Raw genomic sequence first — 26,920 nt, forward strand, 5'->3', positions numbered from 1 at the left:
GTAAAAAATATGTACTTTCTAAAATCTGATAATCTGATAGTATTCCGATCCTCGATAAGATGATATTACAAATAAAAAAACAATTCTACCTAGCTAATATCTCCATACTTATTACTTTGCTGGTTCTCACCAGAAAAACAAACAAACAAACTATACATATTCTAGTATGCATATTGCACCATCCCAACATGTACGTCCCTAACCGCCTAATATAACGTCGACCTGTCACACTATAGAGCTAACACTTGATGCATCTCTCATCCATAAACATCTCTATACATAAACTACCTCTGTTATATATGCCTATCAACATCGATCGCCTGTCGGCCTGTATATAATTATAATTAAGAAAAAATGTCCATTATATTTTTTCAAACTTTTTCACCGAAACACTTAACCACCTACACAATTTCATGGTTCATTTTTACCCCCATATTGTTAAAAATGATTTACCTTACTCCCTAATGATATTTATCTTGTTTCGTTTCTCTTTATATAGGTCATATTTTACAATGGAATTTGGTGAGATTGATACATATGCATTATAACTTATCTCTCAGCATTTTCTAGAATCTTTTAATCGTTGTTTACATAGGTTGGAAGCTTTGAGACCATTTTAAACATAGAGATTTTAAATTTTAAGCAAATAGTTAAGAAAAATTTTCAAACTATTTTAGAACTTTGATAATGGCCTCATGTATGGCTGTACAACATTTAAGCAACAAAGAAAAGAAATATAATTAACCAGTAAAGTGAAAAAAATTAATAGTTTAGAAATAAAATGAACCGAAAAATAGTTTAGGGTTAAGTGATCCAATGAAATAGTTTCAGTGTAAATTAGATTTTTTCTATAATTAACATGGTATTATCTTCATAAAAATTCTACAACAATAGAAATAGAAAGTCAAATCGACATCTCGTTATTCCAACCGTTGAAGCTACGGTTACATGACCACAGAAAAAATTTAGAAAACAACCTATCTAGCCACCGCCCACTAGAGTGTTTGTAAGGCACCATGACCAAGATTGAACTTTGAATATATGTCCCATTGCTTCGGACAGATCAGCCACGGCTGTGGCTAGAAGAGAAATATACATGTCAAACTAGTCCAGGGCCCTGTTTGGAAGATTAGCCCAGGGCTAATTTTAAGAGCTAATGTTTAGTCTTGAATTGGTAGGCTAAACATTAGCCTAGGGTGATATGCTTGGATCCATAGGCTAATTGAGGGCTAGAGAGGAGAGAGAGAGAGGGAGATATGGCTGTTTTTTTGTCCCCACAAAAAATTAGCCCCATTAGCATTCCTTGGAGGGGCTAATGTTTTGAGAGGGGCTAATTCACTTTAGCCCCAAATTAGCCCACATGTTTGGATCCTTAGGGGCTAATTTAGAGCTAAAAGGTGGGGGGCTAATAATTAGCCCATGGAACCAAACAGGACCCAGGTCCTAGCTGTCAAAAGCTAGGTATCTAACCAACTGCATCCTAAAACTCAAAATATAAAAAAAACCATATCATCATCCATTAGCAATTATTACATCATAATTCTCATGCAAACATGCTATGTCATCTATATTTTAATATATTCTAAAGCTTTAAAATACAAGCATGTTAAATTATCATCCCACATAATTTACACAATATTTCAACACACATTACTTTCAGTTTTGAATTACATATCAATCTATATACTATTTAAATTATCATAAACCACATCAACTTAAGTGGTTTATAGCCTTTCCAATGATCAATCAGAAATACAAATTCTATAAGCTTACATCATCTAGTTATATTACACGTTATTTCTACTATTATCATATTAAACTCTTGCAACAACCCGCGGGGTTTCATCTAGTATGTCAAATGAGCGTCTTAAAAGAATTTTGTCCCCACTAGAATTTTGTCAACTGAAATACTAAACCCTGGGGGTGTGACTGTTAGAACCAAATCAATCTACTTCTTTGGCTAGTTTGTGCAACGGTTTTATTTGACGTGACATGTTGACTTGACCACCATAGCTAATGTGGTACAATTTTATTTAAAAAATGATCATGGGGCCCATATGTGAGTGAGGGTTCTGTTTCCTCTCTCCCTCTGCAGTAGTGAGGCAAACAAAAAATGCCATTTGTCATGCATGTCAGATGGGCCTCTTCTAGGGCTAAGGCAGCGCGAGGTCGCCGGTGGTATCGAGGGGGGCTAGTGAGGGTACCGTCGGGATAGAGAAAGATTATGAAGAGAGAGAGGGGAAAGGGATCCTAGACCCTGAACCGGCAACGACCGCTCATCGTTGTTATGGAGGCTGCCATGGCTTGGCATTGGAGAATGAGCAGTTGTTGCCTAAGCTCCACATGATAATCAAGGAGATGTGAGCGGCCACAGCTACATGAGGAAGGGCTCCAATGCCCTCTGTGTTGCCCCGTCTCGGTCCTCTCAGTATCAATCTGAGTACTCAGCCGTCTCCCCAAGATAAATCTTCTTAGGTAGTGTCAATCTGAGCGCCCAACTGCCTCCTTGATATCAATATGCTTGGCCCGATGTTGATTTGCATGCCTAGCGTCCTCTCATCACTGGTCCATGCTGTGGAAATGTTTACAACAGTATGATAAAACCATGGTCGAAACTGTACGGGAATGCAAAGTGAACTGGTTTTAACAGTTAAGGAAAGCTTCGGAACCATATACCTTTTCCATGAAAATGGCTGATGCGCAATCAACCGTGTTGGTGAGTGATGTGCGAACGACTTTGATGCCCGGTTCTATACCAGTGGGACTTACCATTTTTGGCCGTGCCATTCGGGCCATACTCTCTTTTCTAGTCTAGTTTTCTGGCCGTACGATCCGCGTGAGATGATTTTTTTCATGGCTGATGCGCAATCAACCGTGTTGGTGAGTGATGTGCGAACGACTTTGATGCCCGGTTCTATACCAGTGGGACTTACCATTTTTGGCCGTGCCATTCGGGCCATACTCTCTTTTCTAGTCTAGTTTTCTGGCCGTACGATCCGCGCGAGATGATTTTCTGGCCATGCGATCCACGCGAGATTTGGAAAAAAAATCTGTACGCGTGTGCTTGCAGGGGCTCGAACCCAGGGTCTCCATCCTGGAAGCCATGCGTGCTAGCCACTTGATCTACTGCATATATTTGAAAAGTTAAATGAGTAACATTTTAGTTATACTCCAGTTACACCCTAGTTACAACTATAGTGTAAGTACATTGTAACTATTGTGTGACTGCACTGTAAATATATTATCATCTCTATATAATTTAGATATAATGTTATATATATTATTTTAATACTTATATATGAGTTATATTATAGCTATAGTGAAATTATATTGCAATTATATAAAGTTTTCTCCTTAAAAAACTTTCGACAGTTCTCTTTATAGTCCCTTTTTTCTATAGCATGCCGAATCCAACGGGGACAGCCTAGACACTTGGGCCTTGTAGCACACATGCACGTTTGTTTCATTATTCCAAATTGCATTTTTGTTTGTTTCAAATTCATATATACAAACTATAAAATTTATGTATGCAGAGTTTCCTCAGAAAATTGATTCTTCTCAAAATTATATATTTATATAAACGTTTTGGTGTAATAAAATATATGTATAATGGGAAAAAAATAGGGTTAGCTTATGGGCTGATGGCCGGCCCGTAGAACAGGAAAACACAAGTGGGCCATTCTTTTTCTCTAGATGGGCTCACGGGCTCACTGGGAAGAGGTAATTAATAAAGAACCTAATAGTGCTCTTGTGGAGCCCCACCTTTATTTTATTTTAATCCTAATAGATGATAACAAGTCAACATCTCAAGAGACTGATTTTGATTCACTACTAGGGCATGTTCAAAGGTAGCCTATGATATATATAGACTCTTAGTTCATTTGGATATATACTATTCTCTCTTACAACGGTTGAGACGATAAAATACTCTAATAATTAATACACCGAAATAAATTTTATTATTTTTCTTTCCTTTTCTCTATCCCGAATTAGCAAAGTTTCATTTTATAAATGCTAAGAATTTAAACCATTTCATACATAAGAATAATGTTAATTTCTCTCTCTTTCCCCTCTCTCTCATGACTCATGTTAGTCAGTAAACTTATTTGGTTAAGAACTTTAATAGTCTACTATTAATCATTATTGTATATGCCCTTACAACTCCTTTTAAGTAACGGCAATTAAGAATCAGTCTCATACAGAGAATAAAATATGACTATTTAGCAATCGATGTGTTGACAATTCAATGTAATCTGGGTAGTCAAAACGAAATAATTAAGAGTCCAACAATGAAGGAGTCCTGTTGCTACTTCTTTTTTGCTTCAGACGGTTGAATTGGTAACTGAAATGGGAAGAAAACTCCTAGCTTAATTAATTAGCTTGTTGACTGAAAACCACAAAAGGAGCTAGTAATTCAGTTAGTACAATCTATAGGCTTATTTTCAACCCTGATTGTGAGAACAAGCGAAGCATTATGTTACGTAGGGTAACATATCCTATGCACACAAGCTCTCACGTGTACACACGTGCACACCAATTAAAAATATCACAAAAAAATCTAGAAAAATTCATACATGTACTTTCAATAGTATTATACCTAAGGATAAAATCTTAACCTCAAATTCATTATATTTTAGCTGTAACAAAAAAACAAAAAATCTAATAGTTTTAGGGTTGTAATTCTGTAAGAATTTTGTCTTTTTTATTACTCTCTATGTAGAATAAATTTGAAGATCCGACTTTACACGTAGATGTAATACTATTGGAAGTAAATGTAATACTTTCTAGAATTTTTTTAATAATTTTTAGTTGGTGTACACGGTGTGTACACGCGAGGGTATGTGTACATAGGATACGCCCCGTTACGTAGTAAAGTTATCGTCATTGCAACAACCACAAGGAAATTAATGTTATAGCGGTACACAATATAATTAGGAGTACAAATATGATGGTTCGTTCTGCTTATATTAATAATGTTACTAGCTAGTACAATGAGGTAAGTAGGAGTAATAATAACAGAGCACAATCATGCATCATCATATATATGAAATCAAAATTAGTTTGCTAGCTACGCTACTCCAGAAACTAACTGATGCAAGACAAGACTCAAGAGTCAGCATGAGCTAGGCGTTGCAATAATCCCGCCGAAGAGTTCGGCGATGATGGCGTTGACGTCCCCCGGCGTCAGCCGAAGCGTTGCCCCGTGCCGGCGGTACAACATCCTGTACTTGGGTACCACCGCCGCTGTCGCCGCCGCCCTCAGCACCTGACCCATCTCCTCGTCTGCCGCCACCCACTTCTCCTGCTTCGCCACCGCCTGCATCACAGCCTCCTCCACCTCCACGCCGTCCGCCGCAGCAATTGCCTTGAGCACCTTGCCCCACGCCGCGCGCACGTACGCCTCCACGTGCCGCCGCGCCGCATCTTGGGCTTCACCGTCGTCGTCCCCGAGAGATGGAATTATGGCCACTTTCCTGGCCACGTAGTGCGTGTTGTTCGCCATGAAGAGGTGCCTCAGCGCCGCCTCTCGGTAGCTCCCCGCCTTGGCCTCGATTTTGCGCATCAGGACCTGCACCAACCAACCGATGGACCACGATCTCTCCGGCGATCCCTGTTGCTGGTTTATGCGGTCAAGGGCTCCCTCGTAGTCGGCCAGGAAGACGAGGTAATTCATCACGTAGCGCGTCAGCGGGTGCACTCCGCCGCCGGCCACCGTGGCCTTGGACGGCTCCTTCTCGATGGCCACCTCCAAGTTGGCCAGCGCTCCCCGCGCCGCCTCACCGGCTTTGAACAGAGCAGAGCAGCCACGCTTCGCCACCTCTGACCTGTCACCGAACACCGACATGATTTCGGGCAGGATCTCGGTGAGAGCGTCGTGCACGTCCAGCACACGGAACAGCCGCTCCGGCGCGCGGCGCGCTCGCGCCACCGCGGCCTCAGCGACGGCCAGGAGATTTGCTGCCTGGTTGTTGGCCACGTCCTCGAACACCGCGTCGCCGACGGAGGCGTCACCGGCGAATACAGTGTCGCAGAGCTCCTTCTCCGCGGGGAAGACGGACGAGAAGGCGATTCGTGCCGCGGCGAGCCAGGACTGTATGTTGTCGTCGACCTGCTCCCAGGTAAGCTTGCTGAGCTGCACCTGCACGGTGGTGTGTTGGCGGCGGAGCGTGGCGGCCAGCGCTGCGCGGCGATGCTCCTTGAAGGTGGAGATGCACTCCTTGCCATAGCCGGCGGACATCATGGTGTCGGCGAGCGCACGGAGGCGGTCCCGACTGCCTGCAGGTGGTGGTGCGAGGAGTCGTGGGAGCTCGAGCTGAAGCCTCCGCATGGCCGTGTCGAGGAGATGATGGGCCTGGACGAGGCCGTGGCCGTTGTGGGCGTTGGTGGGGTCGGAGGCGAAGAAGAGCATGGCTCGGTGGAGGTCGGCGGCGGCGCGGAGGAAGTGGTCGGCCTCCGGGGAGGAGGCATGGAGGAAGAGAGAGGAGTGGTGGTCATCAGGATGCCACTTGGAAACCAGCGTGGCCGCAGCGGCGACGGTTTCCTCGACGACGGTGGTGGACAGCGTGCGGCGGTGGCGCTGCATATCGCCGATCAATCGACTCATCATCTGCTCCGTTGTTGTGGCGGCTACCAGAGCTATATACTCGACTCGAGATAGACAGGTACTCCCTCGATAGCAAGCGTGTTTGCAGTCAGCAAATTTGTTTCTTGCAAGTAGCCCCTCTTGTTATCTTGGTCTTGTTGTTTGATCGGGTCAAGCTCAAGAATTTTATTTTCCTATATGGCCGGCAACGGCAAGAACGTACACAACCTAACAAACAATCAGCGAAGGATCATTCTTTCCGATGCTGCTACTTGGTGTTTTTTTTTCTTTCTTAATTACTAATTCTTGTTTATTTACGACAAAAATATATTACACAGTATGATGAATGAAAGAGTTGAGTTGGTTGATAAGCACGAGGAAGGAAAGTAACACAGTTGGTTGCCCTAAATTTCATTAGGGCATCCTCAATGTATGTAAGTAGGTAGTAAGGTGGGCCCATGTAAGATGGTAATAGTAGATTGAAGATGCACCACAATGTATATATATATGTAGAGTGGGTAATAAGGTGGGACCTATCTGAAAAAGAACCCCAAACATGAGCCATGCCACAATTAAAAATTAGGTAGGACCCACCACAAAGTGCTATAACCTGGTAGTAAACTTATGGCTTGGTAGTAGTTATTTACTACTTCCACAATGTATCTTACCTAGTAGTAAGAATATTTTAATTCCTAATACCCACTTCTCCACTACATTGTGGATGCCCTTACAACATACACACACAGAGTTGGCACAGGACTCATTTTCATTACAAGGCCTGATGGCCGTTATGCGGAGGAAAGAGTCAACTTTCCATCTCGAGTTCATTGAGGGAGTCAAGGTGGACTTTGTCCATATAGGGAAAGGCCCAAGGGCTTCTCTACCCACAGCCTATATGCATAATCCACTGTCCACCATGGCGCCCGCCGGCTTCTTCTTTGACCTCAGCATCCTCCCCCCTCCCCCCGCCCTGCCCATCGTCAACTCCATACCTACCAACACTAGCGCAATCGCCCGTGCCTTCGACCTTAGCTACTCCAGCGTCATGCTCGTGATCACCCTCAACGTGGCCTCCTTGCTGATGATTCCCACGCACCCATTGCCTCTGCCTCCCTCCACCGCCGCCCTTGCTGACACTACACACGCATCACCCTCTTCCTCGACTCTTCCTCTGCCCTCGCCCCCTCCACCTCCTACCTCCTTCGCACCTACACTACTGGAGAACTGATCTTTGCCCGGATGGCAAAAATCACATTTGTCCTGATTTGAATAAGAACCATTCGAACCAGGACTAAAGAATATCTTTAGGCCCGGTTCAAAAGCCCAACGCCACTTTATGCTCTTCACCAACCAGGACTAAAGATCATTTTTAGTCCCGTTCAATTGTTGTTAGGAGGTGTCAAGCTGCCGAGGATCTTTAGTCCCTGACCGGGACTAAAGATAAACACTTTAGTCTCGATTGTTTATACCAACCGGGACAAAAGATTGCGCACAGGGAAGGGAGAGACGCACACGTCACACCCTTATTTATAGCGTCGCACGGCCTCCTCGTCCAATCTTCTTTGCCCTCCCTACTCCTCCCCCTCCCCCTGGTTCTCTTGTGCAGCGCTAAGCAGACCAGAGGTAGCAGAAAGAAACAAGATGAGACTAGAGGTAAAGCAGAGTTACGTCGGGGAGGAGAAGAGAAGAGGAGAGGAGAAGGAGAGGAGAGAAATAGAGGGGAAGAACCTACCGTGGCGCCGAGTTTGCAAGGGAGGGAGATGCAGGGAGGGCCCTTGATGCTGGAGAGGTACCACCATTTCTTCGTCGACCCATGGGGCACCATCCTCACCATCGACCACCTCAACCATGGGGTGGGAGGGGAGGCGGCAGGTGGTGGCGCATAAGGCAGCGGGAACTGGAGGCGGCAGCAATGTGGAGCGATGTCGGGTGGATCTATGATGATTTGTGATTTTTTTAGATGATTTGTGAATTTGTTGATGATTTTGTTATTGAGTATGTTCATGCAACTGATTTGTGAATTTGTGGATGATTTTGTTGTTGAGTATGTTTTTTCGATTTGTGATGTCAAATTGATGTGGAGATTTGGGGATCGATGTCAGGAGCAACTCGATGTGGGGGCGTTGGTGAGTTCGGCTCGAAATCAATATGCAAGCAGAAAAAACAACGAAAAAGAGAAATACCTTTAGTTCGGTGTTGGTGAGTTCCGGTTATTTCAACTGGAAATCTTTAGTCCTAGATTGGGCATCCTGGTTTGCAACTTGGGCCTAAAGGGGTTGCAAACCAGGACTAAAGAGGGTATCCCCAACAGTGCTATGACATCGTCGCCGCGCGCCCGCTCACCAGGCCGCCTTCGACCACCTCTATTAGGCCGCATTTCACCTCTGGGGTCGTGCTCGTGCTGACCCGGCCCGACAGCCGGGCCGTGCTTGGGCCGCTCCCTCAGCACGATGGGCCAGCCTGGCATGGCACGATCGGGAAAAAAATAGTATAGGGACGTAAAAGTAGAGTTAATTAACCATATAAGACAAAGCCCAGAGACAAGAGGAATACAAAATAGACTTACTTTCCAGCCATATGGACACAACCCACAAAGTTTAGGGAGGATACATAGACTTATTCTGTGGAGAAGCACAATAAACTGTCGTGCCTTCGGGTCGGCCTGGCATGGACCGAGTCTTACTAGGCCGTGTGTGCAGACCGTGGGTTGGCACAGCACGGTCCAGCGTGTATGTCGGGCCATGCCGGGCGGCCCATTTGGCCATCTATACTTTGGTACCACTAGGACTGAGAGGCAACCGAACCGAACCGGCACAACCCATTCTCCCCACCCGCAGTGGCGCAGCCCTTCGGGAGGAGAGAGCGAAAGGAGAGGCGAGAGAAATCAGCGCGAGGCTGCTCCCTCCCTCCTTCTCTCAGCACGGCAGTTGGGGCGGTGCCGCGGCAGCACGGCGGCAACACGGCGCACGACAGCGGGGGCGATGCAGCACGATGACGGTGGCGGCGGTGTGCATGGTTTCCAGATATGTTTGTAAGGTATCCCAAACCCTAGTTTTAACCTGTGTGATAGTTCAGACTTAGAACATGAATAAATACATATGTACTCAACATTTGCATGGAAGAAAATGAAACGAGAAAATTAAATCCCCTATATATGTTACCTGTTATAAAAAATCCCCTATGTACCACTGAAAGTTCATCATAAGACCATATCACTTCAATCTAAAGAACTCTTGGTCCATACATTATCACTTTAATCTTTTCACTCAATATAACTCTTGGTCCATACATTATCACTTTAATCTTTTCACTCAAGACTATGTTTCATAATCTTTATATATACTAACTATATTTTCTGGATAATTATGCACTTTCCAACGGTGTATGTGCAATTATTTGAAAGCACACACCTCACCGGAAGTAGAGAACTTTGGTTATTCAGGCAGTTGTCATTGTCCTGTTGTTTTGTCTTAGATAAATAGATATATATCCAAGTTCAGATAATGGCAATGTTATATTGTGCTGAAATTGTTCAGATAATGACATAAATTTCTCCCTCAGATTTGGTTCATTTTTCTAAGGATTGATTGCTTGATTGTTGGTTAAAATCACGGGAGAATGGCAATATATTATGGCTGTGGTTGTAGTCTTGTAGATTTCATTTCTGGTCATGTTACTTTCATGATGATAGTTCATCTTATCATTTGTGCTTTTAAGCAGAGAATGTTTAACTGGCTTTGCAAAGATGGTGCCTTGTTAATCCATGTGAGGGGGAGGGGGAGGGGGAGGGGGACGGGGAGCGGGATGTTACTTTGTTTTTTTTTGTAGTTTGTTTTAAATATAGATCTAGTGGTTGAAATAATGGTCGGATGTTTCATTCTTTTAGAATTTCCATGATTTTTATTAATTTTTAAGATGTGATACATAGCAGCTTATGAGTGTAGAATGATAGATCAAATGACTGAAAATAACGGGTCTATCGATTAAAGTGCAAAATGATGGTTAGATGTTTTATTTTTTAAGATGTGATGGGTGATAGCTTGCATCCCAGAGGATATTTAACGTACATATTTATAATATATGTGGAATGATTTAAGATGGCATAATTAGTCAATTTTCTTTATAGTGTTTTTCGACTGCTACGCTAAGGGTCAATGTCCAATCGTATTTTAGTCTTTTTACCTAGCAAAATATATGCAATACAGGTCTTGAAGTATTTATTTAATTACAAATAAAAACAATACAAACGAATTTAATGCTGTATATAAATTGAGAATCATGATTATTTAGCTATTTAAAATTTAAATTATTTTATAGTGAGTTATTAAAAAATGGGAGAAAAGGAGAGAGAAGGGAATACATATGTACGTACGTTACACTGGCATGTACGATACATTGGCATGTACGATAGAAGGGGAGAGAGCAATCTTTTTTGAGATAGATCTGATAGGCACACCAGTTGGTGAGTTATCTATTCCTTAAAAGTTAATGTAATGGTTAAAAATAATGAGTCCACTGATTTAAGTGAAAACCAATGGCGAGCTTTTTTTTTTGCTTCTAATTTATTACAGCACCACATGGCAGTTTGAGAGCGTTTATAGGAAGTACAGTAGACTTTTAGTTTTTCTTAGCCTTTGTGAAAAAACTTATATGATGATCAATATGGAATAGAGAGAGTATCTCTTGTTTATTTACGATAAAAGTATATGATAATAAAAAGAGTTGGTTGATGAACACAAGGAACATTGGTAGGACCACCATGATTCATGGATACTCAAATGAGTATCCAAGATCTTGGAAAAAAGATTATATATATGAAGCCTATATTTAGAATGTGTATAGAAAAAGATAAAAAAGAGGCCTATTCATTCAAATATTAGGCTTTGGGTTGTAACTTTTTCTTATTCCTTCCCATTTCGAATACCCAACCTCTGGGCCCGCCCCTAACAAGGAAAGAACACAACTTTTCTTTTTTTAGGAAGGAAGGAACATAGTTGGTCGCCCTAGTTGATTGTTGCCCCTCCAACCTCCCTGCCAGGGGCGGGCCCAGCTATGATTGAAGGGGTATTCAGATGTATACCCAAGATTTTTAGACAAAAAATAGTTATATATGCTCTATAATTCAGACGAGTCTACGGCTCGGGCGCCCGATTTGTTTGGAGAAAAATCGGGCGCTGACGTTAGCATGATGTCAGCGCCCGATTTACGTGCAAAACTATTTTAAACTGATTTTTCTCTTAAATTACTTATCCAAATCATGATTTGATTGTACCATTAAATTCGTTGCAATTAAATCTTCAAAACAAGACCACACATGGATATATTCCGATGAAATATTTTTAGCTTATCATTGAATTATTTTTAAATGTTGCACGATGTTCCACCAGGTATATCAGAATTGTTTCACTAAGTAGATCAAAAATGTTTCACTCGTTTATAAAACAATGTTTTAGCTTATATAAAACAATGTTTTAGCAAATAACGAAAGAATGTTTCAGTTCACTGCAATATTTGATCTATATATAGTGAAACATTATAAGCACACTAGGTGAAACATTTTTCGGTGGAACAAAAAATAAACCTAAATCCCTTAATAGGGGGTTTACAAAATATGTAGGTTTTTTGTTGCAATGGAGTATTTCAGTTCACTGCAACATTAGATCTATACATAGTAAAACATTGCGAGTTCACTAGGTGAAACAGTTTTAGTGGAACAAAAAATAAACCAAATTTCCTTAATAGAAGGTTTCTAAAATATGTGGGTGATTTATTGCAATGGAGTTGTGTGTGTATAAGTGATATGTGGAGACAGGGGATATGTGGTGGGGGCCCAGGTGTGCACGTGATGGGGTGAGGGGGGAGCGAACGATTTTGTCCCCTCCCCCGCGCGCTCGAAGTTGAGCATTCTCGCTATACTTCGTATATGTATTCAAAAACATAAAGAAGAAGCCTCAACTATTCATTTGGGCCTTGTTTCACCATTTTTTCCTATATTGGGCCCAAATTTCCCACTCCCCTCCCCCTTTCCTCTCAGCCCACACTCATTTTGGGCCTTAACTCAGCCCAATTCCCATTTTTCCCTCTCTGACGGCCCAACAGCCGGCACATCCCCATTCCCCAAACCCTAGACTGTGCTGTGAGGGCGTTGGAGCGGCGGCGGACCGGTGTGTGCGGCGGCGGGCGGCGAGGACCGCGGATCTACGGGCTGCGGCGCGGCGGCGGCAAGCCGGCGACTGGGCGGGGGCGCGGGCGCGGCTTGGCGGCTGCAGCAGCCAGCAGGGAGGTGGCGCGTCCCGGCGAGCCGCTGGGCAGGCCGGCAGGCAGCGGCTGAGCGGCGGCCAGCGGCGCGTCGGCGGCTCGGGGCCTCGGGCGGCACCGCACGGCCGGCGGCCGGCGTTGGCGTGTGCGGCGGCTGCCGGCTGCGGGGTGCGCGGTCGCATCGGCGGCAGGAGGAGGCGAGCAGCCTGCAGCCGAGCCCCTCCTGGGCTCCTGGCCTCCTTCACCGTCGACGACCGCGAGGAGCTCCGGTAGTCCGGTTCGTCCTCCTTCCCCTATTCCCCAGCTTCCTATTGACTGTTGTTTGGTGAAAGTGGTGTTTGGTGAAATGGATTGGGAACTACAATTCAGTGATTTAGTATAGTTGCTTGCTTGCCTAGTTGAGTATTTGAGAAATTGAGTAGTGGTCTACTGGTCTAGATGGGGCAAAATTATTTGAATGATTGTCTAGTTACATTCATTGAAAGGGAATTCTTTTTGCAAGCCAAGGACAAGGACATCATCGCTTATTTTCAAAATATCAAGCGTCCAAAAGTTAATCTCTAAATTGTAAGATTTCTTCCCAATTTATCAGTTCCTATCATTTTTGTATTCCATATGTTGGCATTTTGATATGTTTACCAATTTTATGTTATATACGCTATATATTATAATTATTAGTGTGTTATACTATACAAGCTAATTTTTAGGCTTTTAGGTGTATGAACAAAATTTTTTCCTCTTCCCATTTCGAATACACAAGTTCAAAAAGCTGGGCCCGCCACTGCTCCCTGCCCCTGCCGGCCTATGCTCATGTGAGGTCAAGTGCTAATTGGTGAATTACAACTATGACATCAAATGGATCTATATTTCTATCCACTATGATTCCTGAACAAGTGAATTAGTGAATGTGCCGCCCCTTCCGGCTATGTGAGGTGAAGTGCTAACTGCTAATGGGTGAATTAGAACTATGAAATCAAATGAATCTATATTTCTATCAACTTTGATTTTTGAACAAGTGAATCAGTGAATGTTCTGCTGACTTGCTATGAACTGTGAAGATGGTAGTGTCAATTGGTGAATTAGAACTATGAACTGTGATTTGTGACTTCTTCTCCAAAGTTTGTGACATCATGGCTAACAATACGTAAGCGTAGAGTGAAGCAATGACATTGTAGTTTTCTATTTATTTGTAAGATCTTCTGTATTTAAACTATCTATATTGTAGTACTGATGTTTTCTTCCATCCTTGGAGAGGTATATACCTCATAATTTGAGAAGTAAAAATTAAACCTGTTTAACTGGTGAGAAAACTAAGTTTATGATTAGCACCGACGAGACTATTCTAGTTGTTGTGGGGTATATAAAGGTATATATACCTCATAGTGTTAGTCTGGAGGTATATACCTCTTCTTAATTAGCACAAATATCTATACCTATAAAAAATGTAGGAAAATGTCGCAAATTTCTATAAAGATAAGTTTCCAATCCTATTCCAACATGTAAGATTAATTTTGGTAACTCCTTTTATGGATAGGTATATCTCAAATACGAGGAGGTATATACCTCTCCAAGGATGGGAGAAAATCTCTGTAATATTTGCATATTTTAACTTGCTTATTAAGTTAGCCGACTATTGTTGTTATAACACTATTATTATATTGTTATATTTCTAATTTTGTATCGCCCTTTCACTAACTTTGAACTTGTATATAAAATTTTGGTATGTTGTATTAACCTGCAATTTTGAAGGACTACCCAAGGAAAAATTCCTAGCTACACCACTGTCTGCCATGGCGCTTGCTGGCTTCTTCGACCTCAGCATCCTCCCCGACGACTCCAAATCTACCACCACCAACACTAGCATAGTTGCCCGCGCCCTTGACCTCGGCTACTCCGCCGTCGCACTCGATCACCCTCACCGTGCCCTCCTCGCTGACTCCCATGCACCCATTGCCTCCTCTCTCCTGCTGCCGCCCTCTGCCCCCCTCCACCACCGCCGACATCCCTTCCTACAGTACACGCGCATCACCCTCTCCCTCGACTCCGCCGCCGCCTGCACCTCTGCCCTAGCCCCCTCCGCCGCCCGCCTCCTTTGCACCTATGACATCGTCGCCGCGCGGCCGCTCACCCAAGCCGCCTTCGACCACCTCTGTCAGGCCACATTTGACCACCTTGATATCGTTTCCATCGACTTCTCCCACAAGCTGCCCTTCCGCCTCAAGCTCCCCATGCTCAAGCTTGCGCTGCAGAGGGGCCTGCACTTGGAGATCGCCTATTCTCCCCTCATCGCTGATGCTGCTTCAAGGAGACAGGCCATAGCCGAAGCCAAGGTTGGCCATCTCTTGCTCTTCCTTATTATCTTCGCATATCTCTCTATATCGTAACACTAATACTTAGTTCCTTAGTAACCAAAGCCTTTTCATCTTTTTTCAGCTCTTGGAGGAGTGGACTAAAGGAAAGAATCTCATCATCTCAAGTGCTGCTCACACTGCTTCTGAAATTAGAGGACCCTATGATGCCATAAATTTATCTTCTTATTTGCTTGGCCTTTCTACCCAACGAGCCAAAGCTGCTCTATCCGTCAACTGCAGGTCACTTGCACATCTCTTATATGATATCCGGAGCTTATTTTAGAAAGCTAGGCAGTTTAGTCTGAATCATGATGCTGTGCCATGTATTCTAAGCCATTTGTTCATTCTCAGGTCACTGATTTCCAAGGCTCTGAGGAAAAAGCACTTCTTCAAGAAAACCATTAGAATCGACGGGCTGTTACCAAATAAACAGTTGAATTCAGCAAACTTCAAGCTTGCTGACTGGATTGGTTGGGATCCTATGCCTCATGAAGCAGATCTGCTATCTTTGGACGTTAATCCAGAACCTTCTTCCGACAAATATGAATTGCTGTCTTACAAAGGAGAACCGCAATCTCTTGATATAAATCCAGAACCTTCTGCCAATAAAGATGAACTACTGTATTTACCCATAAATGCTCTCACCGAAGCATCAAGTCATGTACCTTATGATGGTGATGAGTCCCTCTTTGTCGAGCAGCAAGAGCAGTTAAGCCATGGCAACGAAATCCTATTCCCAGTTGAAACTCAAGAAGGGCCTGTGCAAGTTAGCAGAGGTGAAAGTCTTATGACTTGTGTATTGTCTACCTTGCCAGCATCTTGTGAGCAGCATAGTGTTGCTACCAATTTGGATAATCCTGGAAACAATGAAACTGTTATGGCTCATGATGTGCAGACTGCTGCTGTCTCTTCCTTTGATCTGAAAGGCATTGAGAAACATGTTGAATCTCTGCATGACGCTATGGAACTAGATGGTACAGAGTCAAGTAAAATGAACCTCATTGCAGATTTTACCGCTCCCTTATCTTCTGATGATAACTTGGTGTGTTATGCTATTCCATGTAGTATGGAACTTTCTGACACGAGTGTCGTGAATAAGTGCCCTCACCAGTCTACTGGCTTCCCAGATTATGCTAAAGCTTGTACAGAATGTGACTCTGGGTTGACCTCCTGTGAGAGGGTTGATCGGGCAACACAGGATCATGACATTCTTTCTGGTTCCAGTATTTACTCTAAGAATAAGGACCTCTACTCTTACAGTGACATCTCAGTTTTTTCTGTGACTCACAAAGATTTTGCAGAACCGCTAGAGTTGCCTCCATGTGGGAAAGATGATGAGGCGCCACCAGATCTTGCAGCTCAATTGCACTGTAATTCATGCAAGGATGTTATGATGCCACCGCAAGTTATAAGCGATGAAGTAGAGCCAGTTGACAGAGGAGCAACTATTTTAGTGGAACATACTCCCTGTGGTCCAGAGACTGCCTTGACTGCTTTTCTTTATGATAAAGGATCCATTGATACAACCAGTAAAACTGATGAGTTGGCAAAGCAAAACTCAAACTCTCTGGAGGGAGATGTTGCTAAAATACATGAACAACTACTAAACTATTCTTATGCTAGTGGTGAGGTGGAGATATCCCTAACTAGATCAGGTAAGATATGAAGTAGGCATTGTTAAACAGTTTGAATTTGTTACCTTTTGTGTTTACTGGTGACTATTCTTGAGATTTTTCTAATTACGAAGGCTATTTTGTTCTCTGTCCTGTCCTTTCATGCTTGCAGCTAGTATAAAGTCAACAGTGAAATGATTCACTAGGTTTTGAGGAAGATCAATTTAAGGGATCTATTGTTTCATTGTGTTTGAACTTAGCTTAACATGTATTAGTTTATATAAGAAGTATTGAGCATTGATTTTAGTATGAAGACAATCAAAGAAATTGAGATTTATGCATATCTTTTAAGCATATCTGAAGTTTTGTTGGTTTTGCAGAAAAGCGAACCAAAAAATTAAGGTCGCAACATCCGATTTATGTTCCTTTCTTGGGCTTCCTCAAGTCTGTGTCCTTTAAGAAGAAAGCATCCAAGGTAAGAAGCCTGTTCGTTTTTTTCATACCTATTAGGATTATTTATTAATCTATAGGCTGTTTATCTCCTAAACTTTTACACTCCTAGATAGTTACTCTCCTAGACCTTTGGTCTTATGTAACTCCCTGGTTTTGATTGTAACTCAGCACTAGCATTGATTGTAATTCTGCTATATATATATGAGAGTTCACCTCCCCACATTGGTGAGGCATCTATTCCACTTTCTCCACATGGTATCAGAGCCTAGGCTCTTACCTTCTTTTCCGCTGCTCTAGCACGCTGCCATCACAGCTGCATCCCAGCCATGTCGACTGAATCAACTCAGTCCTCCACCTCTTCGGCCTCGAGTGGTTCTTCTTCCAGCACCACCAGCGAATTCCTCCACCCCTACACCACGGTCGCCGTCAAATCCCACGTCCCCATCACCCTAGAAAACACCCACCCGAACTACAACAAATGGAGGGCCTTCTTCACATCTTTGTGCGGCAAGTTCGGGTTGATGGCTCACATCGACGGTTCAGCTCCAACACGCCCCAATGACCCAGCCTGGGAACAGGCCGACTGCTACATCCGCAGCTGGATCTTCGGGTCAGTCGCCGACAACGTCCTTGACCTCGCCATGGAGCCCGATCAGACCGCGCGGGAGCTCTAGGTCGCCATCGAGGACATGTTCCACGCCAACAAAGAGCCTCGAGCGATCTTCCTCAGCCACCAGTTTCACTCCATGATTCAAGGCGACTCCTCCATCGACGATTACTGCCAGAAGATGAAGACCGCTGCCGACGCTCTTCGCGACGTCGGCCACGCCGTCACTGAATCCCAACTCGTGCTTAACCTCCTCCGAGGCCTGAACGAGCGCTTCTCCAACACCGGAGATAACATCGCTGGCGCAGCCGTCCTCCCAAGCTTCACCTCAGCGCGCAACACCCTCCTGCTGAAGGAGTTGCGCATCGCCAACGAAGCCAGGGTGGCGGCGGCCACGGCGCTGGTGGCCGGCGGCGGCTTCGGCTTCGGTTCCTGCCCTCCCGGCGGCTGCATCTCCTCTGGCGGTGGGGGTGGCGGCAGTGGGAGTGGTGGCGGCGCACGCCAGACCTTCCCGGGCGGTGGGACTGGTGGCGGTGGCTTCCCTGCTGGTCAGGCCCGCACCGGCGGCAACACGAACCGCCGCAACCGCAAGGGAAACGGTGGACGCGGCGGCGGAAATGGAGGAGGGAATGGCGGCGGCAGTGGGGGTGGTGGTGGCGCTCGCCAGGCCTTCTCTAGCGGCGGTGGCGGCGGCGTTTCCTCTGGTGGCGGCGGCTTCTCTGCTGGAGGGAGTTCGACCGGCTGGGTGGCCAACCCTAGCTGGAGGCCGGCCGGGCCTTGGGTTTGTTTTAACCCCTGGCCGGCCCAGCAACAGGCCTGGCGCCCCTCTTCGGCCGGCCTTCTTGGGCCGGCTCCGACGGCCCACTACTCCCAGGCCAATACCACATGCTGGGCCATTTGTGTCGCCCACATCTGCTCCTACAGGCCAGCCCAATTGGGAGCAAGCTGGCCTCATTGCAGCACTGAACCAGATGGCCTTCCAAAGCCCAAACAATTGGGTTTTGGACACTGGCGCGACATCTCATATGTCCTCCACTGATGGTATCCTCGTTACACGCTTGCCTAACTCTTACACTTTTATTACTGTTGGAAATGGTTAAACTATTCCCGTTACTTGTCGTGGCACCTCTTTTCTACCCATAGGAACCACCAAATTTGCACTCAAAAACATCCTTGTCGCCCCTTCCTTAGTTCGTAATTTACTTTCAGTTCGTCAGTTTACCCGCGACAATAAATGTTCCATTGAGTTTGATGAATTTGGTTTCTCTGTTAAGGACCTTCAGACCCGGCGGGTGATTCTTCGCTGCAATAGTCACGGGGAACTCTACACCCTTCCAGCTGCCACTCCCTCCAACACCGCGTCCTGCTCCCTTGCCACTTCTTCCACGCTTTGGCACCGTCGTCTCGGTCACCCTGGTCCAGCCGCCATCCACAGTCTTCGGAATATGTCCTCTATTTCCTGTAATAAAATAGACACCTCTTTATGTCATGCGTGTCAGTTAGGCAAACATACCCGATTACCTTTCGATAGGTCTTTATCTCGCACTTTCGCTCCCTTTGAGCTTGTCCATTGCGATGTATGGACCTCTCCGGTGTTGAGTACTTCGGGTTTTAAATATTATTTAGTGGTGCTTGATGATTTCAGTCATTTCTGTTGGACCTTTCCACTCCGACACAAATCTGATGTTCATCGTGATCTTGTTGAGTTTGCCGAGTATGTTTCCACCCAATTTGGCTTACCACTCAAAACCCTTCAGGCTGATAATGGCAGAGAGTTTGTCAATACCGCCACCACTTCATTTCTTACTAGTCGTGGCACCCAGCTACGACTCTCTTGCCCTTACACCTCCCCCCAAAATGGTAAAGCCGAACGGATGCTCCGCACCATGAACAACTCCATACGCACCCTTCTTTTACAGGCCTCTATGCCTCCGTCCTACTGGGCTGAGGCTCTCGCCACCGCCACCTACCTTCTCAACCGGAGACCCTCCTCCTCTGTTCACCACTCACTACCTTTTCAGCTCCTACATCGCACCACCCTAGACTACTCCCACCTTCGCGTCTTTGGCTGTCTTTGTTACCCAAACTTGAGTGCCACGACTCCACATAAGCTTGCCCCTCGCTCGACAGCTTGTGTTTTTCTTGGGTACTCGGCCTCCCACAAGGGATACCGATGTCTGGATCTCTCCACTCGCCGCATCATCATTTCGCGCCACGTCGTGTTTGACGAATCACGATTTCCCTTCGCGGCAACTCCCCCTGCTCCCTCGTCTTTTGATTTTTTGCTGCAGGGACTCCCTCCAGCGGTCGCTCCCTCATCAGAGGTTGAGCAACCGCGACCTCTCACGGTGGCTCCCTCCTCGGAGGTTGAGCAACCGCGACCTCTCACGGTGGCTCCCTCCACGGAGGTTGAGCAACCGTACGTTCCCCTCTTCGGCCGACGCTTGCCGAACGACACCGTCCCTGCAGCACGTGACGCCCGCTCAGCTGGCACGCCCTTGGTTAGCGCCTCCTCGATCGGCGCTGCCCCGTCGGTCAATGCCACCCGAGCCGGCACCGTGTCACCATTCCGCCATGTCTACACCCGTCGGCCCACCGTGACGGTCTCGCCATCATCTTCACCCAATGTGGTTGTCACGGCTGCTGCTCCTCAGCCGCATTCCATGGTGACGCGCTCCCAGACTGGCTCTTTACGGCCGGTTGACAGGCTGACCTACACGGCTACCCACGCCACCGCTGCTTCTCCTGTTCCGGCCAATTATCGCAGTGCGTTGGCTGATCCCAACTGGCGCACTGCCATGGCTGATGAGTACAAGGCGTTGGTTGACAACGACACTTGGCGTCTCGTTCCTCGCCCTCCCTGGGGCCAACATTGTGACGGGCAAGTGGATATTCAAGCATAAGTTCCACTCTGACGGCACTCTTGCTTGTCACAAGGCCCGTTGGGTGGTCTGTGGTAACTCGCAGCAGCATGGCATCGACTACGACGAGACATTTAGCCCGGTTGTCAAACCGGCCACCATACGGGTTGTTCTCAGCATCGCTGCATCCCGTGCTTGGCCAATTCATCAACTGGATGTGAAGAATGCGTTTCTTCATGGTCACCTACAGGAGACCGTCTATTGTCAGCAACCCTCCGGGTTTGTTGACCCCGCTACCCCTGATGCTGTCTGTCTATTGCAGAAGTCCCTGTATGGTCTCAAGCAGGCTCCCCGTGCGTGGTACCAGCGGTTTGCCACGTACATTCGACAGATGGGATTTCTGCCTTCGGCGTCAGATACATCTCTCTTTGTTTACAAAGATGGAGATCATATTGCCTATCTTCTGTTGTACGTCGACGACATCATCCTCACTGCTTCGACCACGTCACTACTTCAGCAGCTTATGGCTCGCCTCCGCTCTGAGTTCGCCATGACAGACCTTGGTGACCTCCACTTCTTCCTCGGCATCTCTGTGACGCGCTCCTCCGCCGGCTCTTCCTCTCGCAGCGCCAGTACGCTGTGGATCTTCTTCACCGGGCCGGCATGTCCGAGTGCCACTCTACATCGACACCAGTGGCCACTCGTGCCAAGCTCTCCGCCACCGACGGCCTGCCCATTGCCGATCCTTCAGAGTACAGGAGCATCGCTGGCGCCCTACAGTACCTCACGTTGACTCGGCCGGATTTGGCTTACGCCGTTCAGCAGGTCTGCCTCTTCATGCATGATCCGCGGGAGCCTCATCTCGCCTTGGTCAAGCGTATCCTCCGGTACGTGAAGGGCAGCCTCTCCACTGGCCTCCACATCGGCTCCGGCCCGATTCAGTCCCTCACGGCATACTCCGATGCGGATTGGGCGGGTTGTCCCGATTCTCGTCGTTCCACGTCCGGCTACTGTGTCTTCCTTGGAGACAATCTGGTTTCTTGGGACTCCAAGCGCCAGACTACTGTCTCTCGTTCCAGTGCTGAGGCGGAGTACCGTGCCGTTGCTCATGCCGTCGCCGAGTGCTGCTGGTTGCGGCAACTGCTACTGGAACTTCATGTCCCAATTGCTTCGGCTACTATTGTCTATTGTGACAATGTCAGTGCTGTTTACATGACAGCGAATCCCACGCATCATCGACGGATGAAGCATATCGAGATCGACATCCACTTTGTCCGTGAAAAGGTGGCTTTGGGACAAGTCCGGGTACTTCATGTCCCTTCATCGCACCAGTTCGCGGACATCATGACCAAAGGCTTGCCGGTTCAGTTATTTACTGATTTTCGGTCCAGTCTGTGCGTTCGTGCTCCTCCCGCTGCGACTGCGGGCGGGTATTAGGATTATTTATTAATCTATAGGCTGTTTATCTCCTAAACTTTTACACTCCTAGATAGTTACTCTCCTAGACCTTTGGTCTTATGTAACTCCCTAGTTTTGATTGTAACTCAGCACTAGCATTGATTGTAATTCTGCTATATATATATGAGAGTTCACCTCCCCACATTGGTGAGGCATCTATTCCACTTTCTCTACAATACCAGATTATAGATTATGTTGAGTCATGAGGGATATTGCTAACATATGTGCACGCTGAATCCTGTATCAGGTATGGTTTTTTGAGGATACCGCTAAACACGAATTCCTTGTCTGTTATCAGTGTGATATGAATAATGAAAAACAAGAGTTGGTACTTGACTTCTTTTTATATTGTATTGGTAGAGATATTGTTGCTTGAACTGTGTGACAGGATACTCTTTATTTAGATAATTACAAACTCATGTAGTTATAAGTTCAATGTGCCATGATGCCACGTGGGAGCTGTTCTACAACCATAGCCAGTCTGCTTAGGTAGGCCTCTCGAAAGTCAGGTTTGGCTAAGACTAGGTAACCTTAGCTCTAGCTCTGTGCAGGCTTGAGCCAATCTAGAGTTGAACAAGCCTAAGTTGAGGTTTGAGCTTACATAAGCCCGAGGTGGACTAGATGAGACTTGATAACTACAAAATTTTAGGTACTCCAGCATACATAGGCTTGAGTTCAGCTCTGTAAGGATAGTTTAACTTTAAACACACATGCATGAGCATATCACAAGGCTATAAAACAGTACTACCTCCGTCCAAAAATAAGGGATTTTTCCCATATAATTACTTGGGTAAAATCCCTTATATTTTGGGACAGAGGTAGTATATATTAGTGTTATGGTATAAACATGTGATTGAAGACTTATTGAGTGAACTGCATGCTTAGCTCAATGAGTGCTTGAGCCTGTTTTGGGCTCAAGCTCAGCTCCACTGAGTCTGAGTCAAGCTCGCAATGCTTGTCAAGTCTGAACGCTCATTTGACAGCCCTGCCCAAGAGGAATGCATCCTTTATTTAACCGGACCGTATCAGATTAGTAGCATTAAAGTTCCAGTTAAGTCATCCTTTATTTAGTGTTCAAAGGGTGGTGTTTGCTTAATCTTAAGTATAAGGTTAATCAGACAATTATGTCTCCCTGTTCCTTATACTGTCCCTCCCACGATTTCCTAGCCACAACCAACAAGACCGATGCAACCTGGTCCTTGCTCATCACGTCACCAAGAGACCACAACTATGTGCTGTGCTCTTTGTTCCAGGGACTGACGCAAAATCTAGTACGCAAAATTGGATTCTAGTACGCAAAATCTTAGAAAAAAAAAGCTCTGATGATGCTGAAAATATGGCATCTGGATCATAATATGAATCTCGTGATCTCGCTACTTTTTCCCTCCCTTCTGCTAATTTTTATGGATGCAGTTTTCAAGACAGTGTAGACTTGGTGTGGCTTGTTTAGAATAAAGATAATTTTTATTTAAGGCCGAAGCAGGTGAACGTGTAGCTGGTAGAGCACCCAGTAGAAGTGCCACCCGCCTAGGGATTGAATCCTGGGAGCCACATTTGTGCTCACCTCCCTGTGCTACAGTTGCAGAGGGTCCCAGGCTAGCAAGACGCATGCGCTGGTGAGGTTCCTGCCTGGCTAGGTTTTGATGGGACCCCTTCTTAAAAGCTAAGTCAAGGGGGTCGTCCTTCCCCCTTGATCAAGTTTTTTTTTTTGATTTAATGCCGAAAGAAATAGAAGCATGAATTCAGTATGCAGTTTCAATCTTTCAGATTTGATATGGAGAAGGTTTAAGAGACCATGAAAGCAATAGAAGGCCTCACCCCCACAGATGCACCCAAATGAAGATGTGGAGACTGAACAAAAATCTTTTAATTATATCATTCATGCCACTAGACTGAGGTCTTACCAGCCTTCATCAGTGTCGGGTCTCATTTGCCTAAGATCATGACATTTGAATTGACTCATTGGGTGTTCCTAACTTCACACTACATACGAATAGTGTTGTACCTTAAGATACCTGTAGGAGTAAATTAGTGAAATTGCTGACTTTTTGTCTCTTAATGCCAATTCTTGGTACAATTGCATTTCTGTCTAGTCTGTTACTCAATTCTGTAAATTCTGTATACATATCAACATAACAATTATTGCTTTCCACTCATGCTATAGTGGTGCGACTATTCTTAGAGTTGACCTACAAGAAGAAAAAGTAATATCTACAAAAACTGCACACTATCATAATAGTCCCACTTGTTGTCACTATCTTTACCCCCACCCTTCCTCTTTCCCTCTCGCCTTTTGAATTTCATAATTCCCATCTACTGATTCTTGTAATTTCTTTTTCTGTGCACCTAATTATCAATGCTTAATTCATCTGATAGTGATGGTGCTCTTAATTGAAACCAATGCAGGTTACATCCAAAAGGAAATCATAGCAACTGTAAGAACTTACAATTTAAGAATTTTGCTGCACATGAAAGGAAAATGAATCTCTATGCAAGGTTACTCCGTGGTGCCCTTTGACTTTATCCTGTCGGGTTGGCTAGGCCTACTTGAGGTTGGTCGAGCTCAGTTGTCAGGATAAGTCAACAACTCAACATGATACGCGATTCTTAAGTGGGCTACTGTAGGGATTAATCAGAAGCTGTGCCATAGCAGAAGGCAGACCTGTGGTGGATTTAGGACACTTCCAGTTACCTCACCAACAAATTGCCAATTGAAAACTGCGTCCTGGATCTAGAGCAGCAAACTTCTGTCCAATAGATGGTTGAAAAACAACACAGATTCCTGTGGATCTCTATCTTGTAGGCTGCAATGTTCAAAGGGGACATGATTGTTCCTCACCAAAATCTTGGGAGATGTCACTTTTTGAAAAAGCTTACCATAGGATTGCTGCGGACTTTGGAGGGAGAATCTTATCGAGGACCGTCTTTTATACTTGTATCTAATCATGATCAGCATTCGGTGAGCTTCCTGCACATCTTTATTTTCATTTATCCAATTTTGCATATCCTTGCCTTTATGACTGTATCCGAGCATCCTATCGTTAATGATCAGGGATGACAAAACCTTGGAATCAGCCAAATTGGCATATCCAACCCCAGAATAGTGAGTTTGGATTCTTGCAGCAAAATGGTAGGGCCTGATGTTAATTTGTGGTGAATAGCAATTTGAGCAATAGTGCCAGTGTTGAACAATGGCATATTCCCTGGTGTACAGCAGGGAATATGCATGGTTGAAGGATGTGAGTGGAAGAGGTAGGAGATATACCCAACTTGTCCATGTCTCCTTGAATGGTCTGTACTGGCTGCCTTGGCCGTAGTGTTGGTGTTGAGATTGCCGGGTAGCTTGTTGATTGTGGCACTTTTTATACTAATCGATTGATGAGGTAGATTCTCTTTACGAGAAAACTTGTATTGATTAGTTGCTGTTGGGCTGATGTATGTGTTGTGCGCAACAGCGAGCTTCCATTCTGTCTGTCATCTAGGAGTATGCTAGTGGCAGTGGTGGCTATCAGTCGTTTTGATGCTTGTACTAGTACCTTACTAGCCTGCATACCTTTGACATGCCAGCTTCCTTCTCATCATTGCAAGGAAATACAGGGATATGCTATATACAAAGTGGAGCAGCTCATGTCAAATCAGGGCTTAACCAAAATTAAGAGTTGACTCCTTTGAAGAGATCAGATCAAATTGAAGAGAAGCTAGTGGCAGTGGAAGTGGAGGCCAAGGCGGCCATATATAAATGGCCTGATCAATGTATCTACCTTCACGTACGTACCTGGACTAACTACCACAATGTATCATCATCAGGGCTGGAGCTCATCATCATCTTCGTCGTCGTTGCTCCGCCGGGTGGAGGAGGAGGCGGTGGGGAGGTACAGCGCGGAGGAGCGGCGGGAGCGCATTGACAAGTACCGGAGCAAGCGCAATCAACGCAATTTCGACAAGAAGATCACCGTAAGTAACTAACTACTAGTATTTCATTTTAATCAACAATTAACATAGATCCTTCTCTCTCATTACTTAGGTAATTCATGTGCATGGTTGCTTTAATGAATTGCAGTACGCTTGCCGGAAGACGCTCGCGGACAGCCGGCCGAGGGTGAAGGGCCGCTTCGCCCGCAACTCCTCCGACGACGGCGCTGCAGCTGAAGTCGAGGTGTCGCCGGCGACGAATAATAATGTGCCGGAGTGGTGGCCGGCAGTGCAGGAGGCGCTGGCCAGGCAGGAGCAGGAGGCGGCTGGCCTCCATCTCTGCGACACCGCCGACGATGACCTGCTAGCCGCCTACCTCGGCGTCTCCTCCATCGATCTCTACTCACCCCGCGGCCACTGATCGATCCATTCAATCATCACTGCTACTCTGCTACCAACTCCTACCTCTTAGCAATTCATTCATATATCGATACATCATCCACAAACTGATCGGTCAATCATGTCGATTGGATGCATGATGCTGCAGCTTAATCAGAATATAATACTTATATTACGAACTAATCTATTCTTATAGAGTTATGACCAACTTACCCCTTCAACTATTACGAAAATACGGCTTAGACCCATTTACCTCATCAACTATAACGAAAATACAAATTACCCCTAAACTCCAATAGATATTTTACCCCTGACTCGCAAAACCGTTCAATTTACACCCTCAGTCAATATAGAGGTGGTTTAAGCCTATCTGGTATTAAAAATTAATGAACCCATATAAATTGATATTAATGACCCTCCACATG

General features: G+C 45.4%; 2 protein-coding genes across 12 annotated transcripts; one reads left to right on the forward strand and one right to left on the reverse strand.

The window, feature by feature from the left end:
• Positions 1-5,065: 5,065 nt before the first annotated feature.
• Positions 5,066-6,607, reverse strand: LOC127758021 (exocyst complex component EXO70B1-like). Its single transcript, XM_052283625.1, has one exon. The coding sequence runs from the start codon at positions 6,605-6,607 to the stop codon at positions 5,114-5,116; it is 1,494 nt and encodes a 497-aa protein (XP_052139585.1). The 3' UTR covers positions 5,066-5,113.
• Positions 6,608-12,722: 6,115 nt separating this feature from the next.
• On the forward strand, positions 12,723-26,703 carry LOC127758074 (uncharacterized). 11 transcript variants are annotated; one of them, XM_052283701.1, is made up of 8 exons: positions 12,725-13,118; positions 13,344-13,408; positions 14,591-15,171; positions 15,275-15,432; positions 15,544-16,847; positions 17,186-17,280; positions 25,992-26,138; positions 26,245-26,703. In XM_052283701.1, exons 3-8 carry the CDS (start codon positions 14,632-14,634, stop codon positions 26,515-26,517), a joined length of 2,517 nt encoding a protein of 838 aa, XP_052139661.1. In that variant the 5' UTR covers positions 12,725-13,118; positions 13,344-13,408; positions 14,591-14,631; the 3' UTR covers positions 26,518-26,703. The 11 variants fall into 11 exon arrangements, 7 of the variants coding, with proteins under 7 accessions (XP_052139662.1, XP_052139664.1, XP_052139661.1 ...); XM_052283699.1 differs by having other exon boundaries at positions 12,725-13,408; XM_052283700.1 differs by lacking the exon at positions 13,344-13,408.
• Positions 26,704-26,920: the final 217 nt, after the last annotated feature.

Source organism: Oryza glaberrima, chromosome 12 (assembly GCF_000147395.1).
Source record: "Oryza glaberrima chromosome 12, OglaRS2, whole genome shotgun sequence".
Taxonomy (NCBI): domain Eukaryota; kingdom Viridiplantae; phylum Streptophyta; class Magnoliopsida; order Poales; family Poaceae; genus Oryza; species Oryza glaberrima.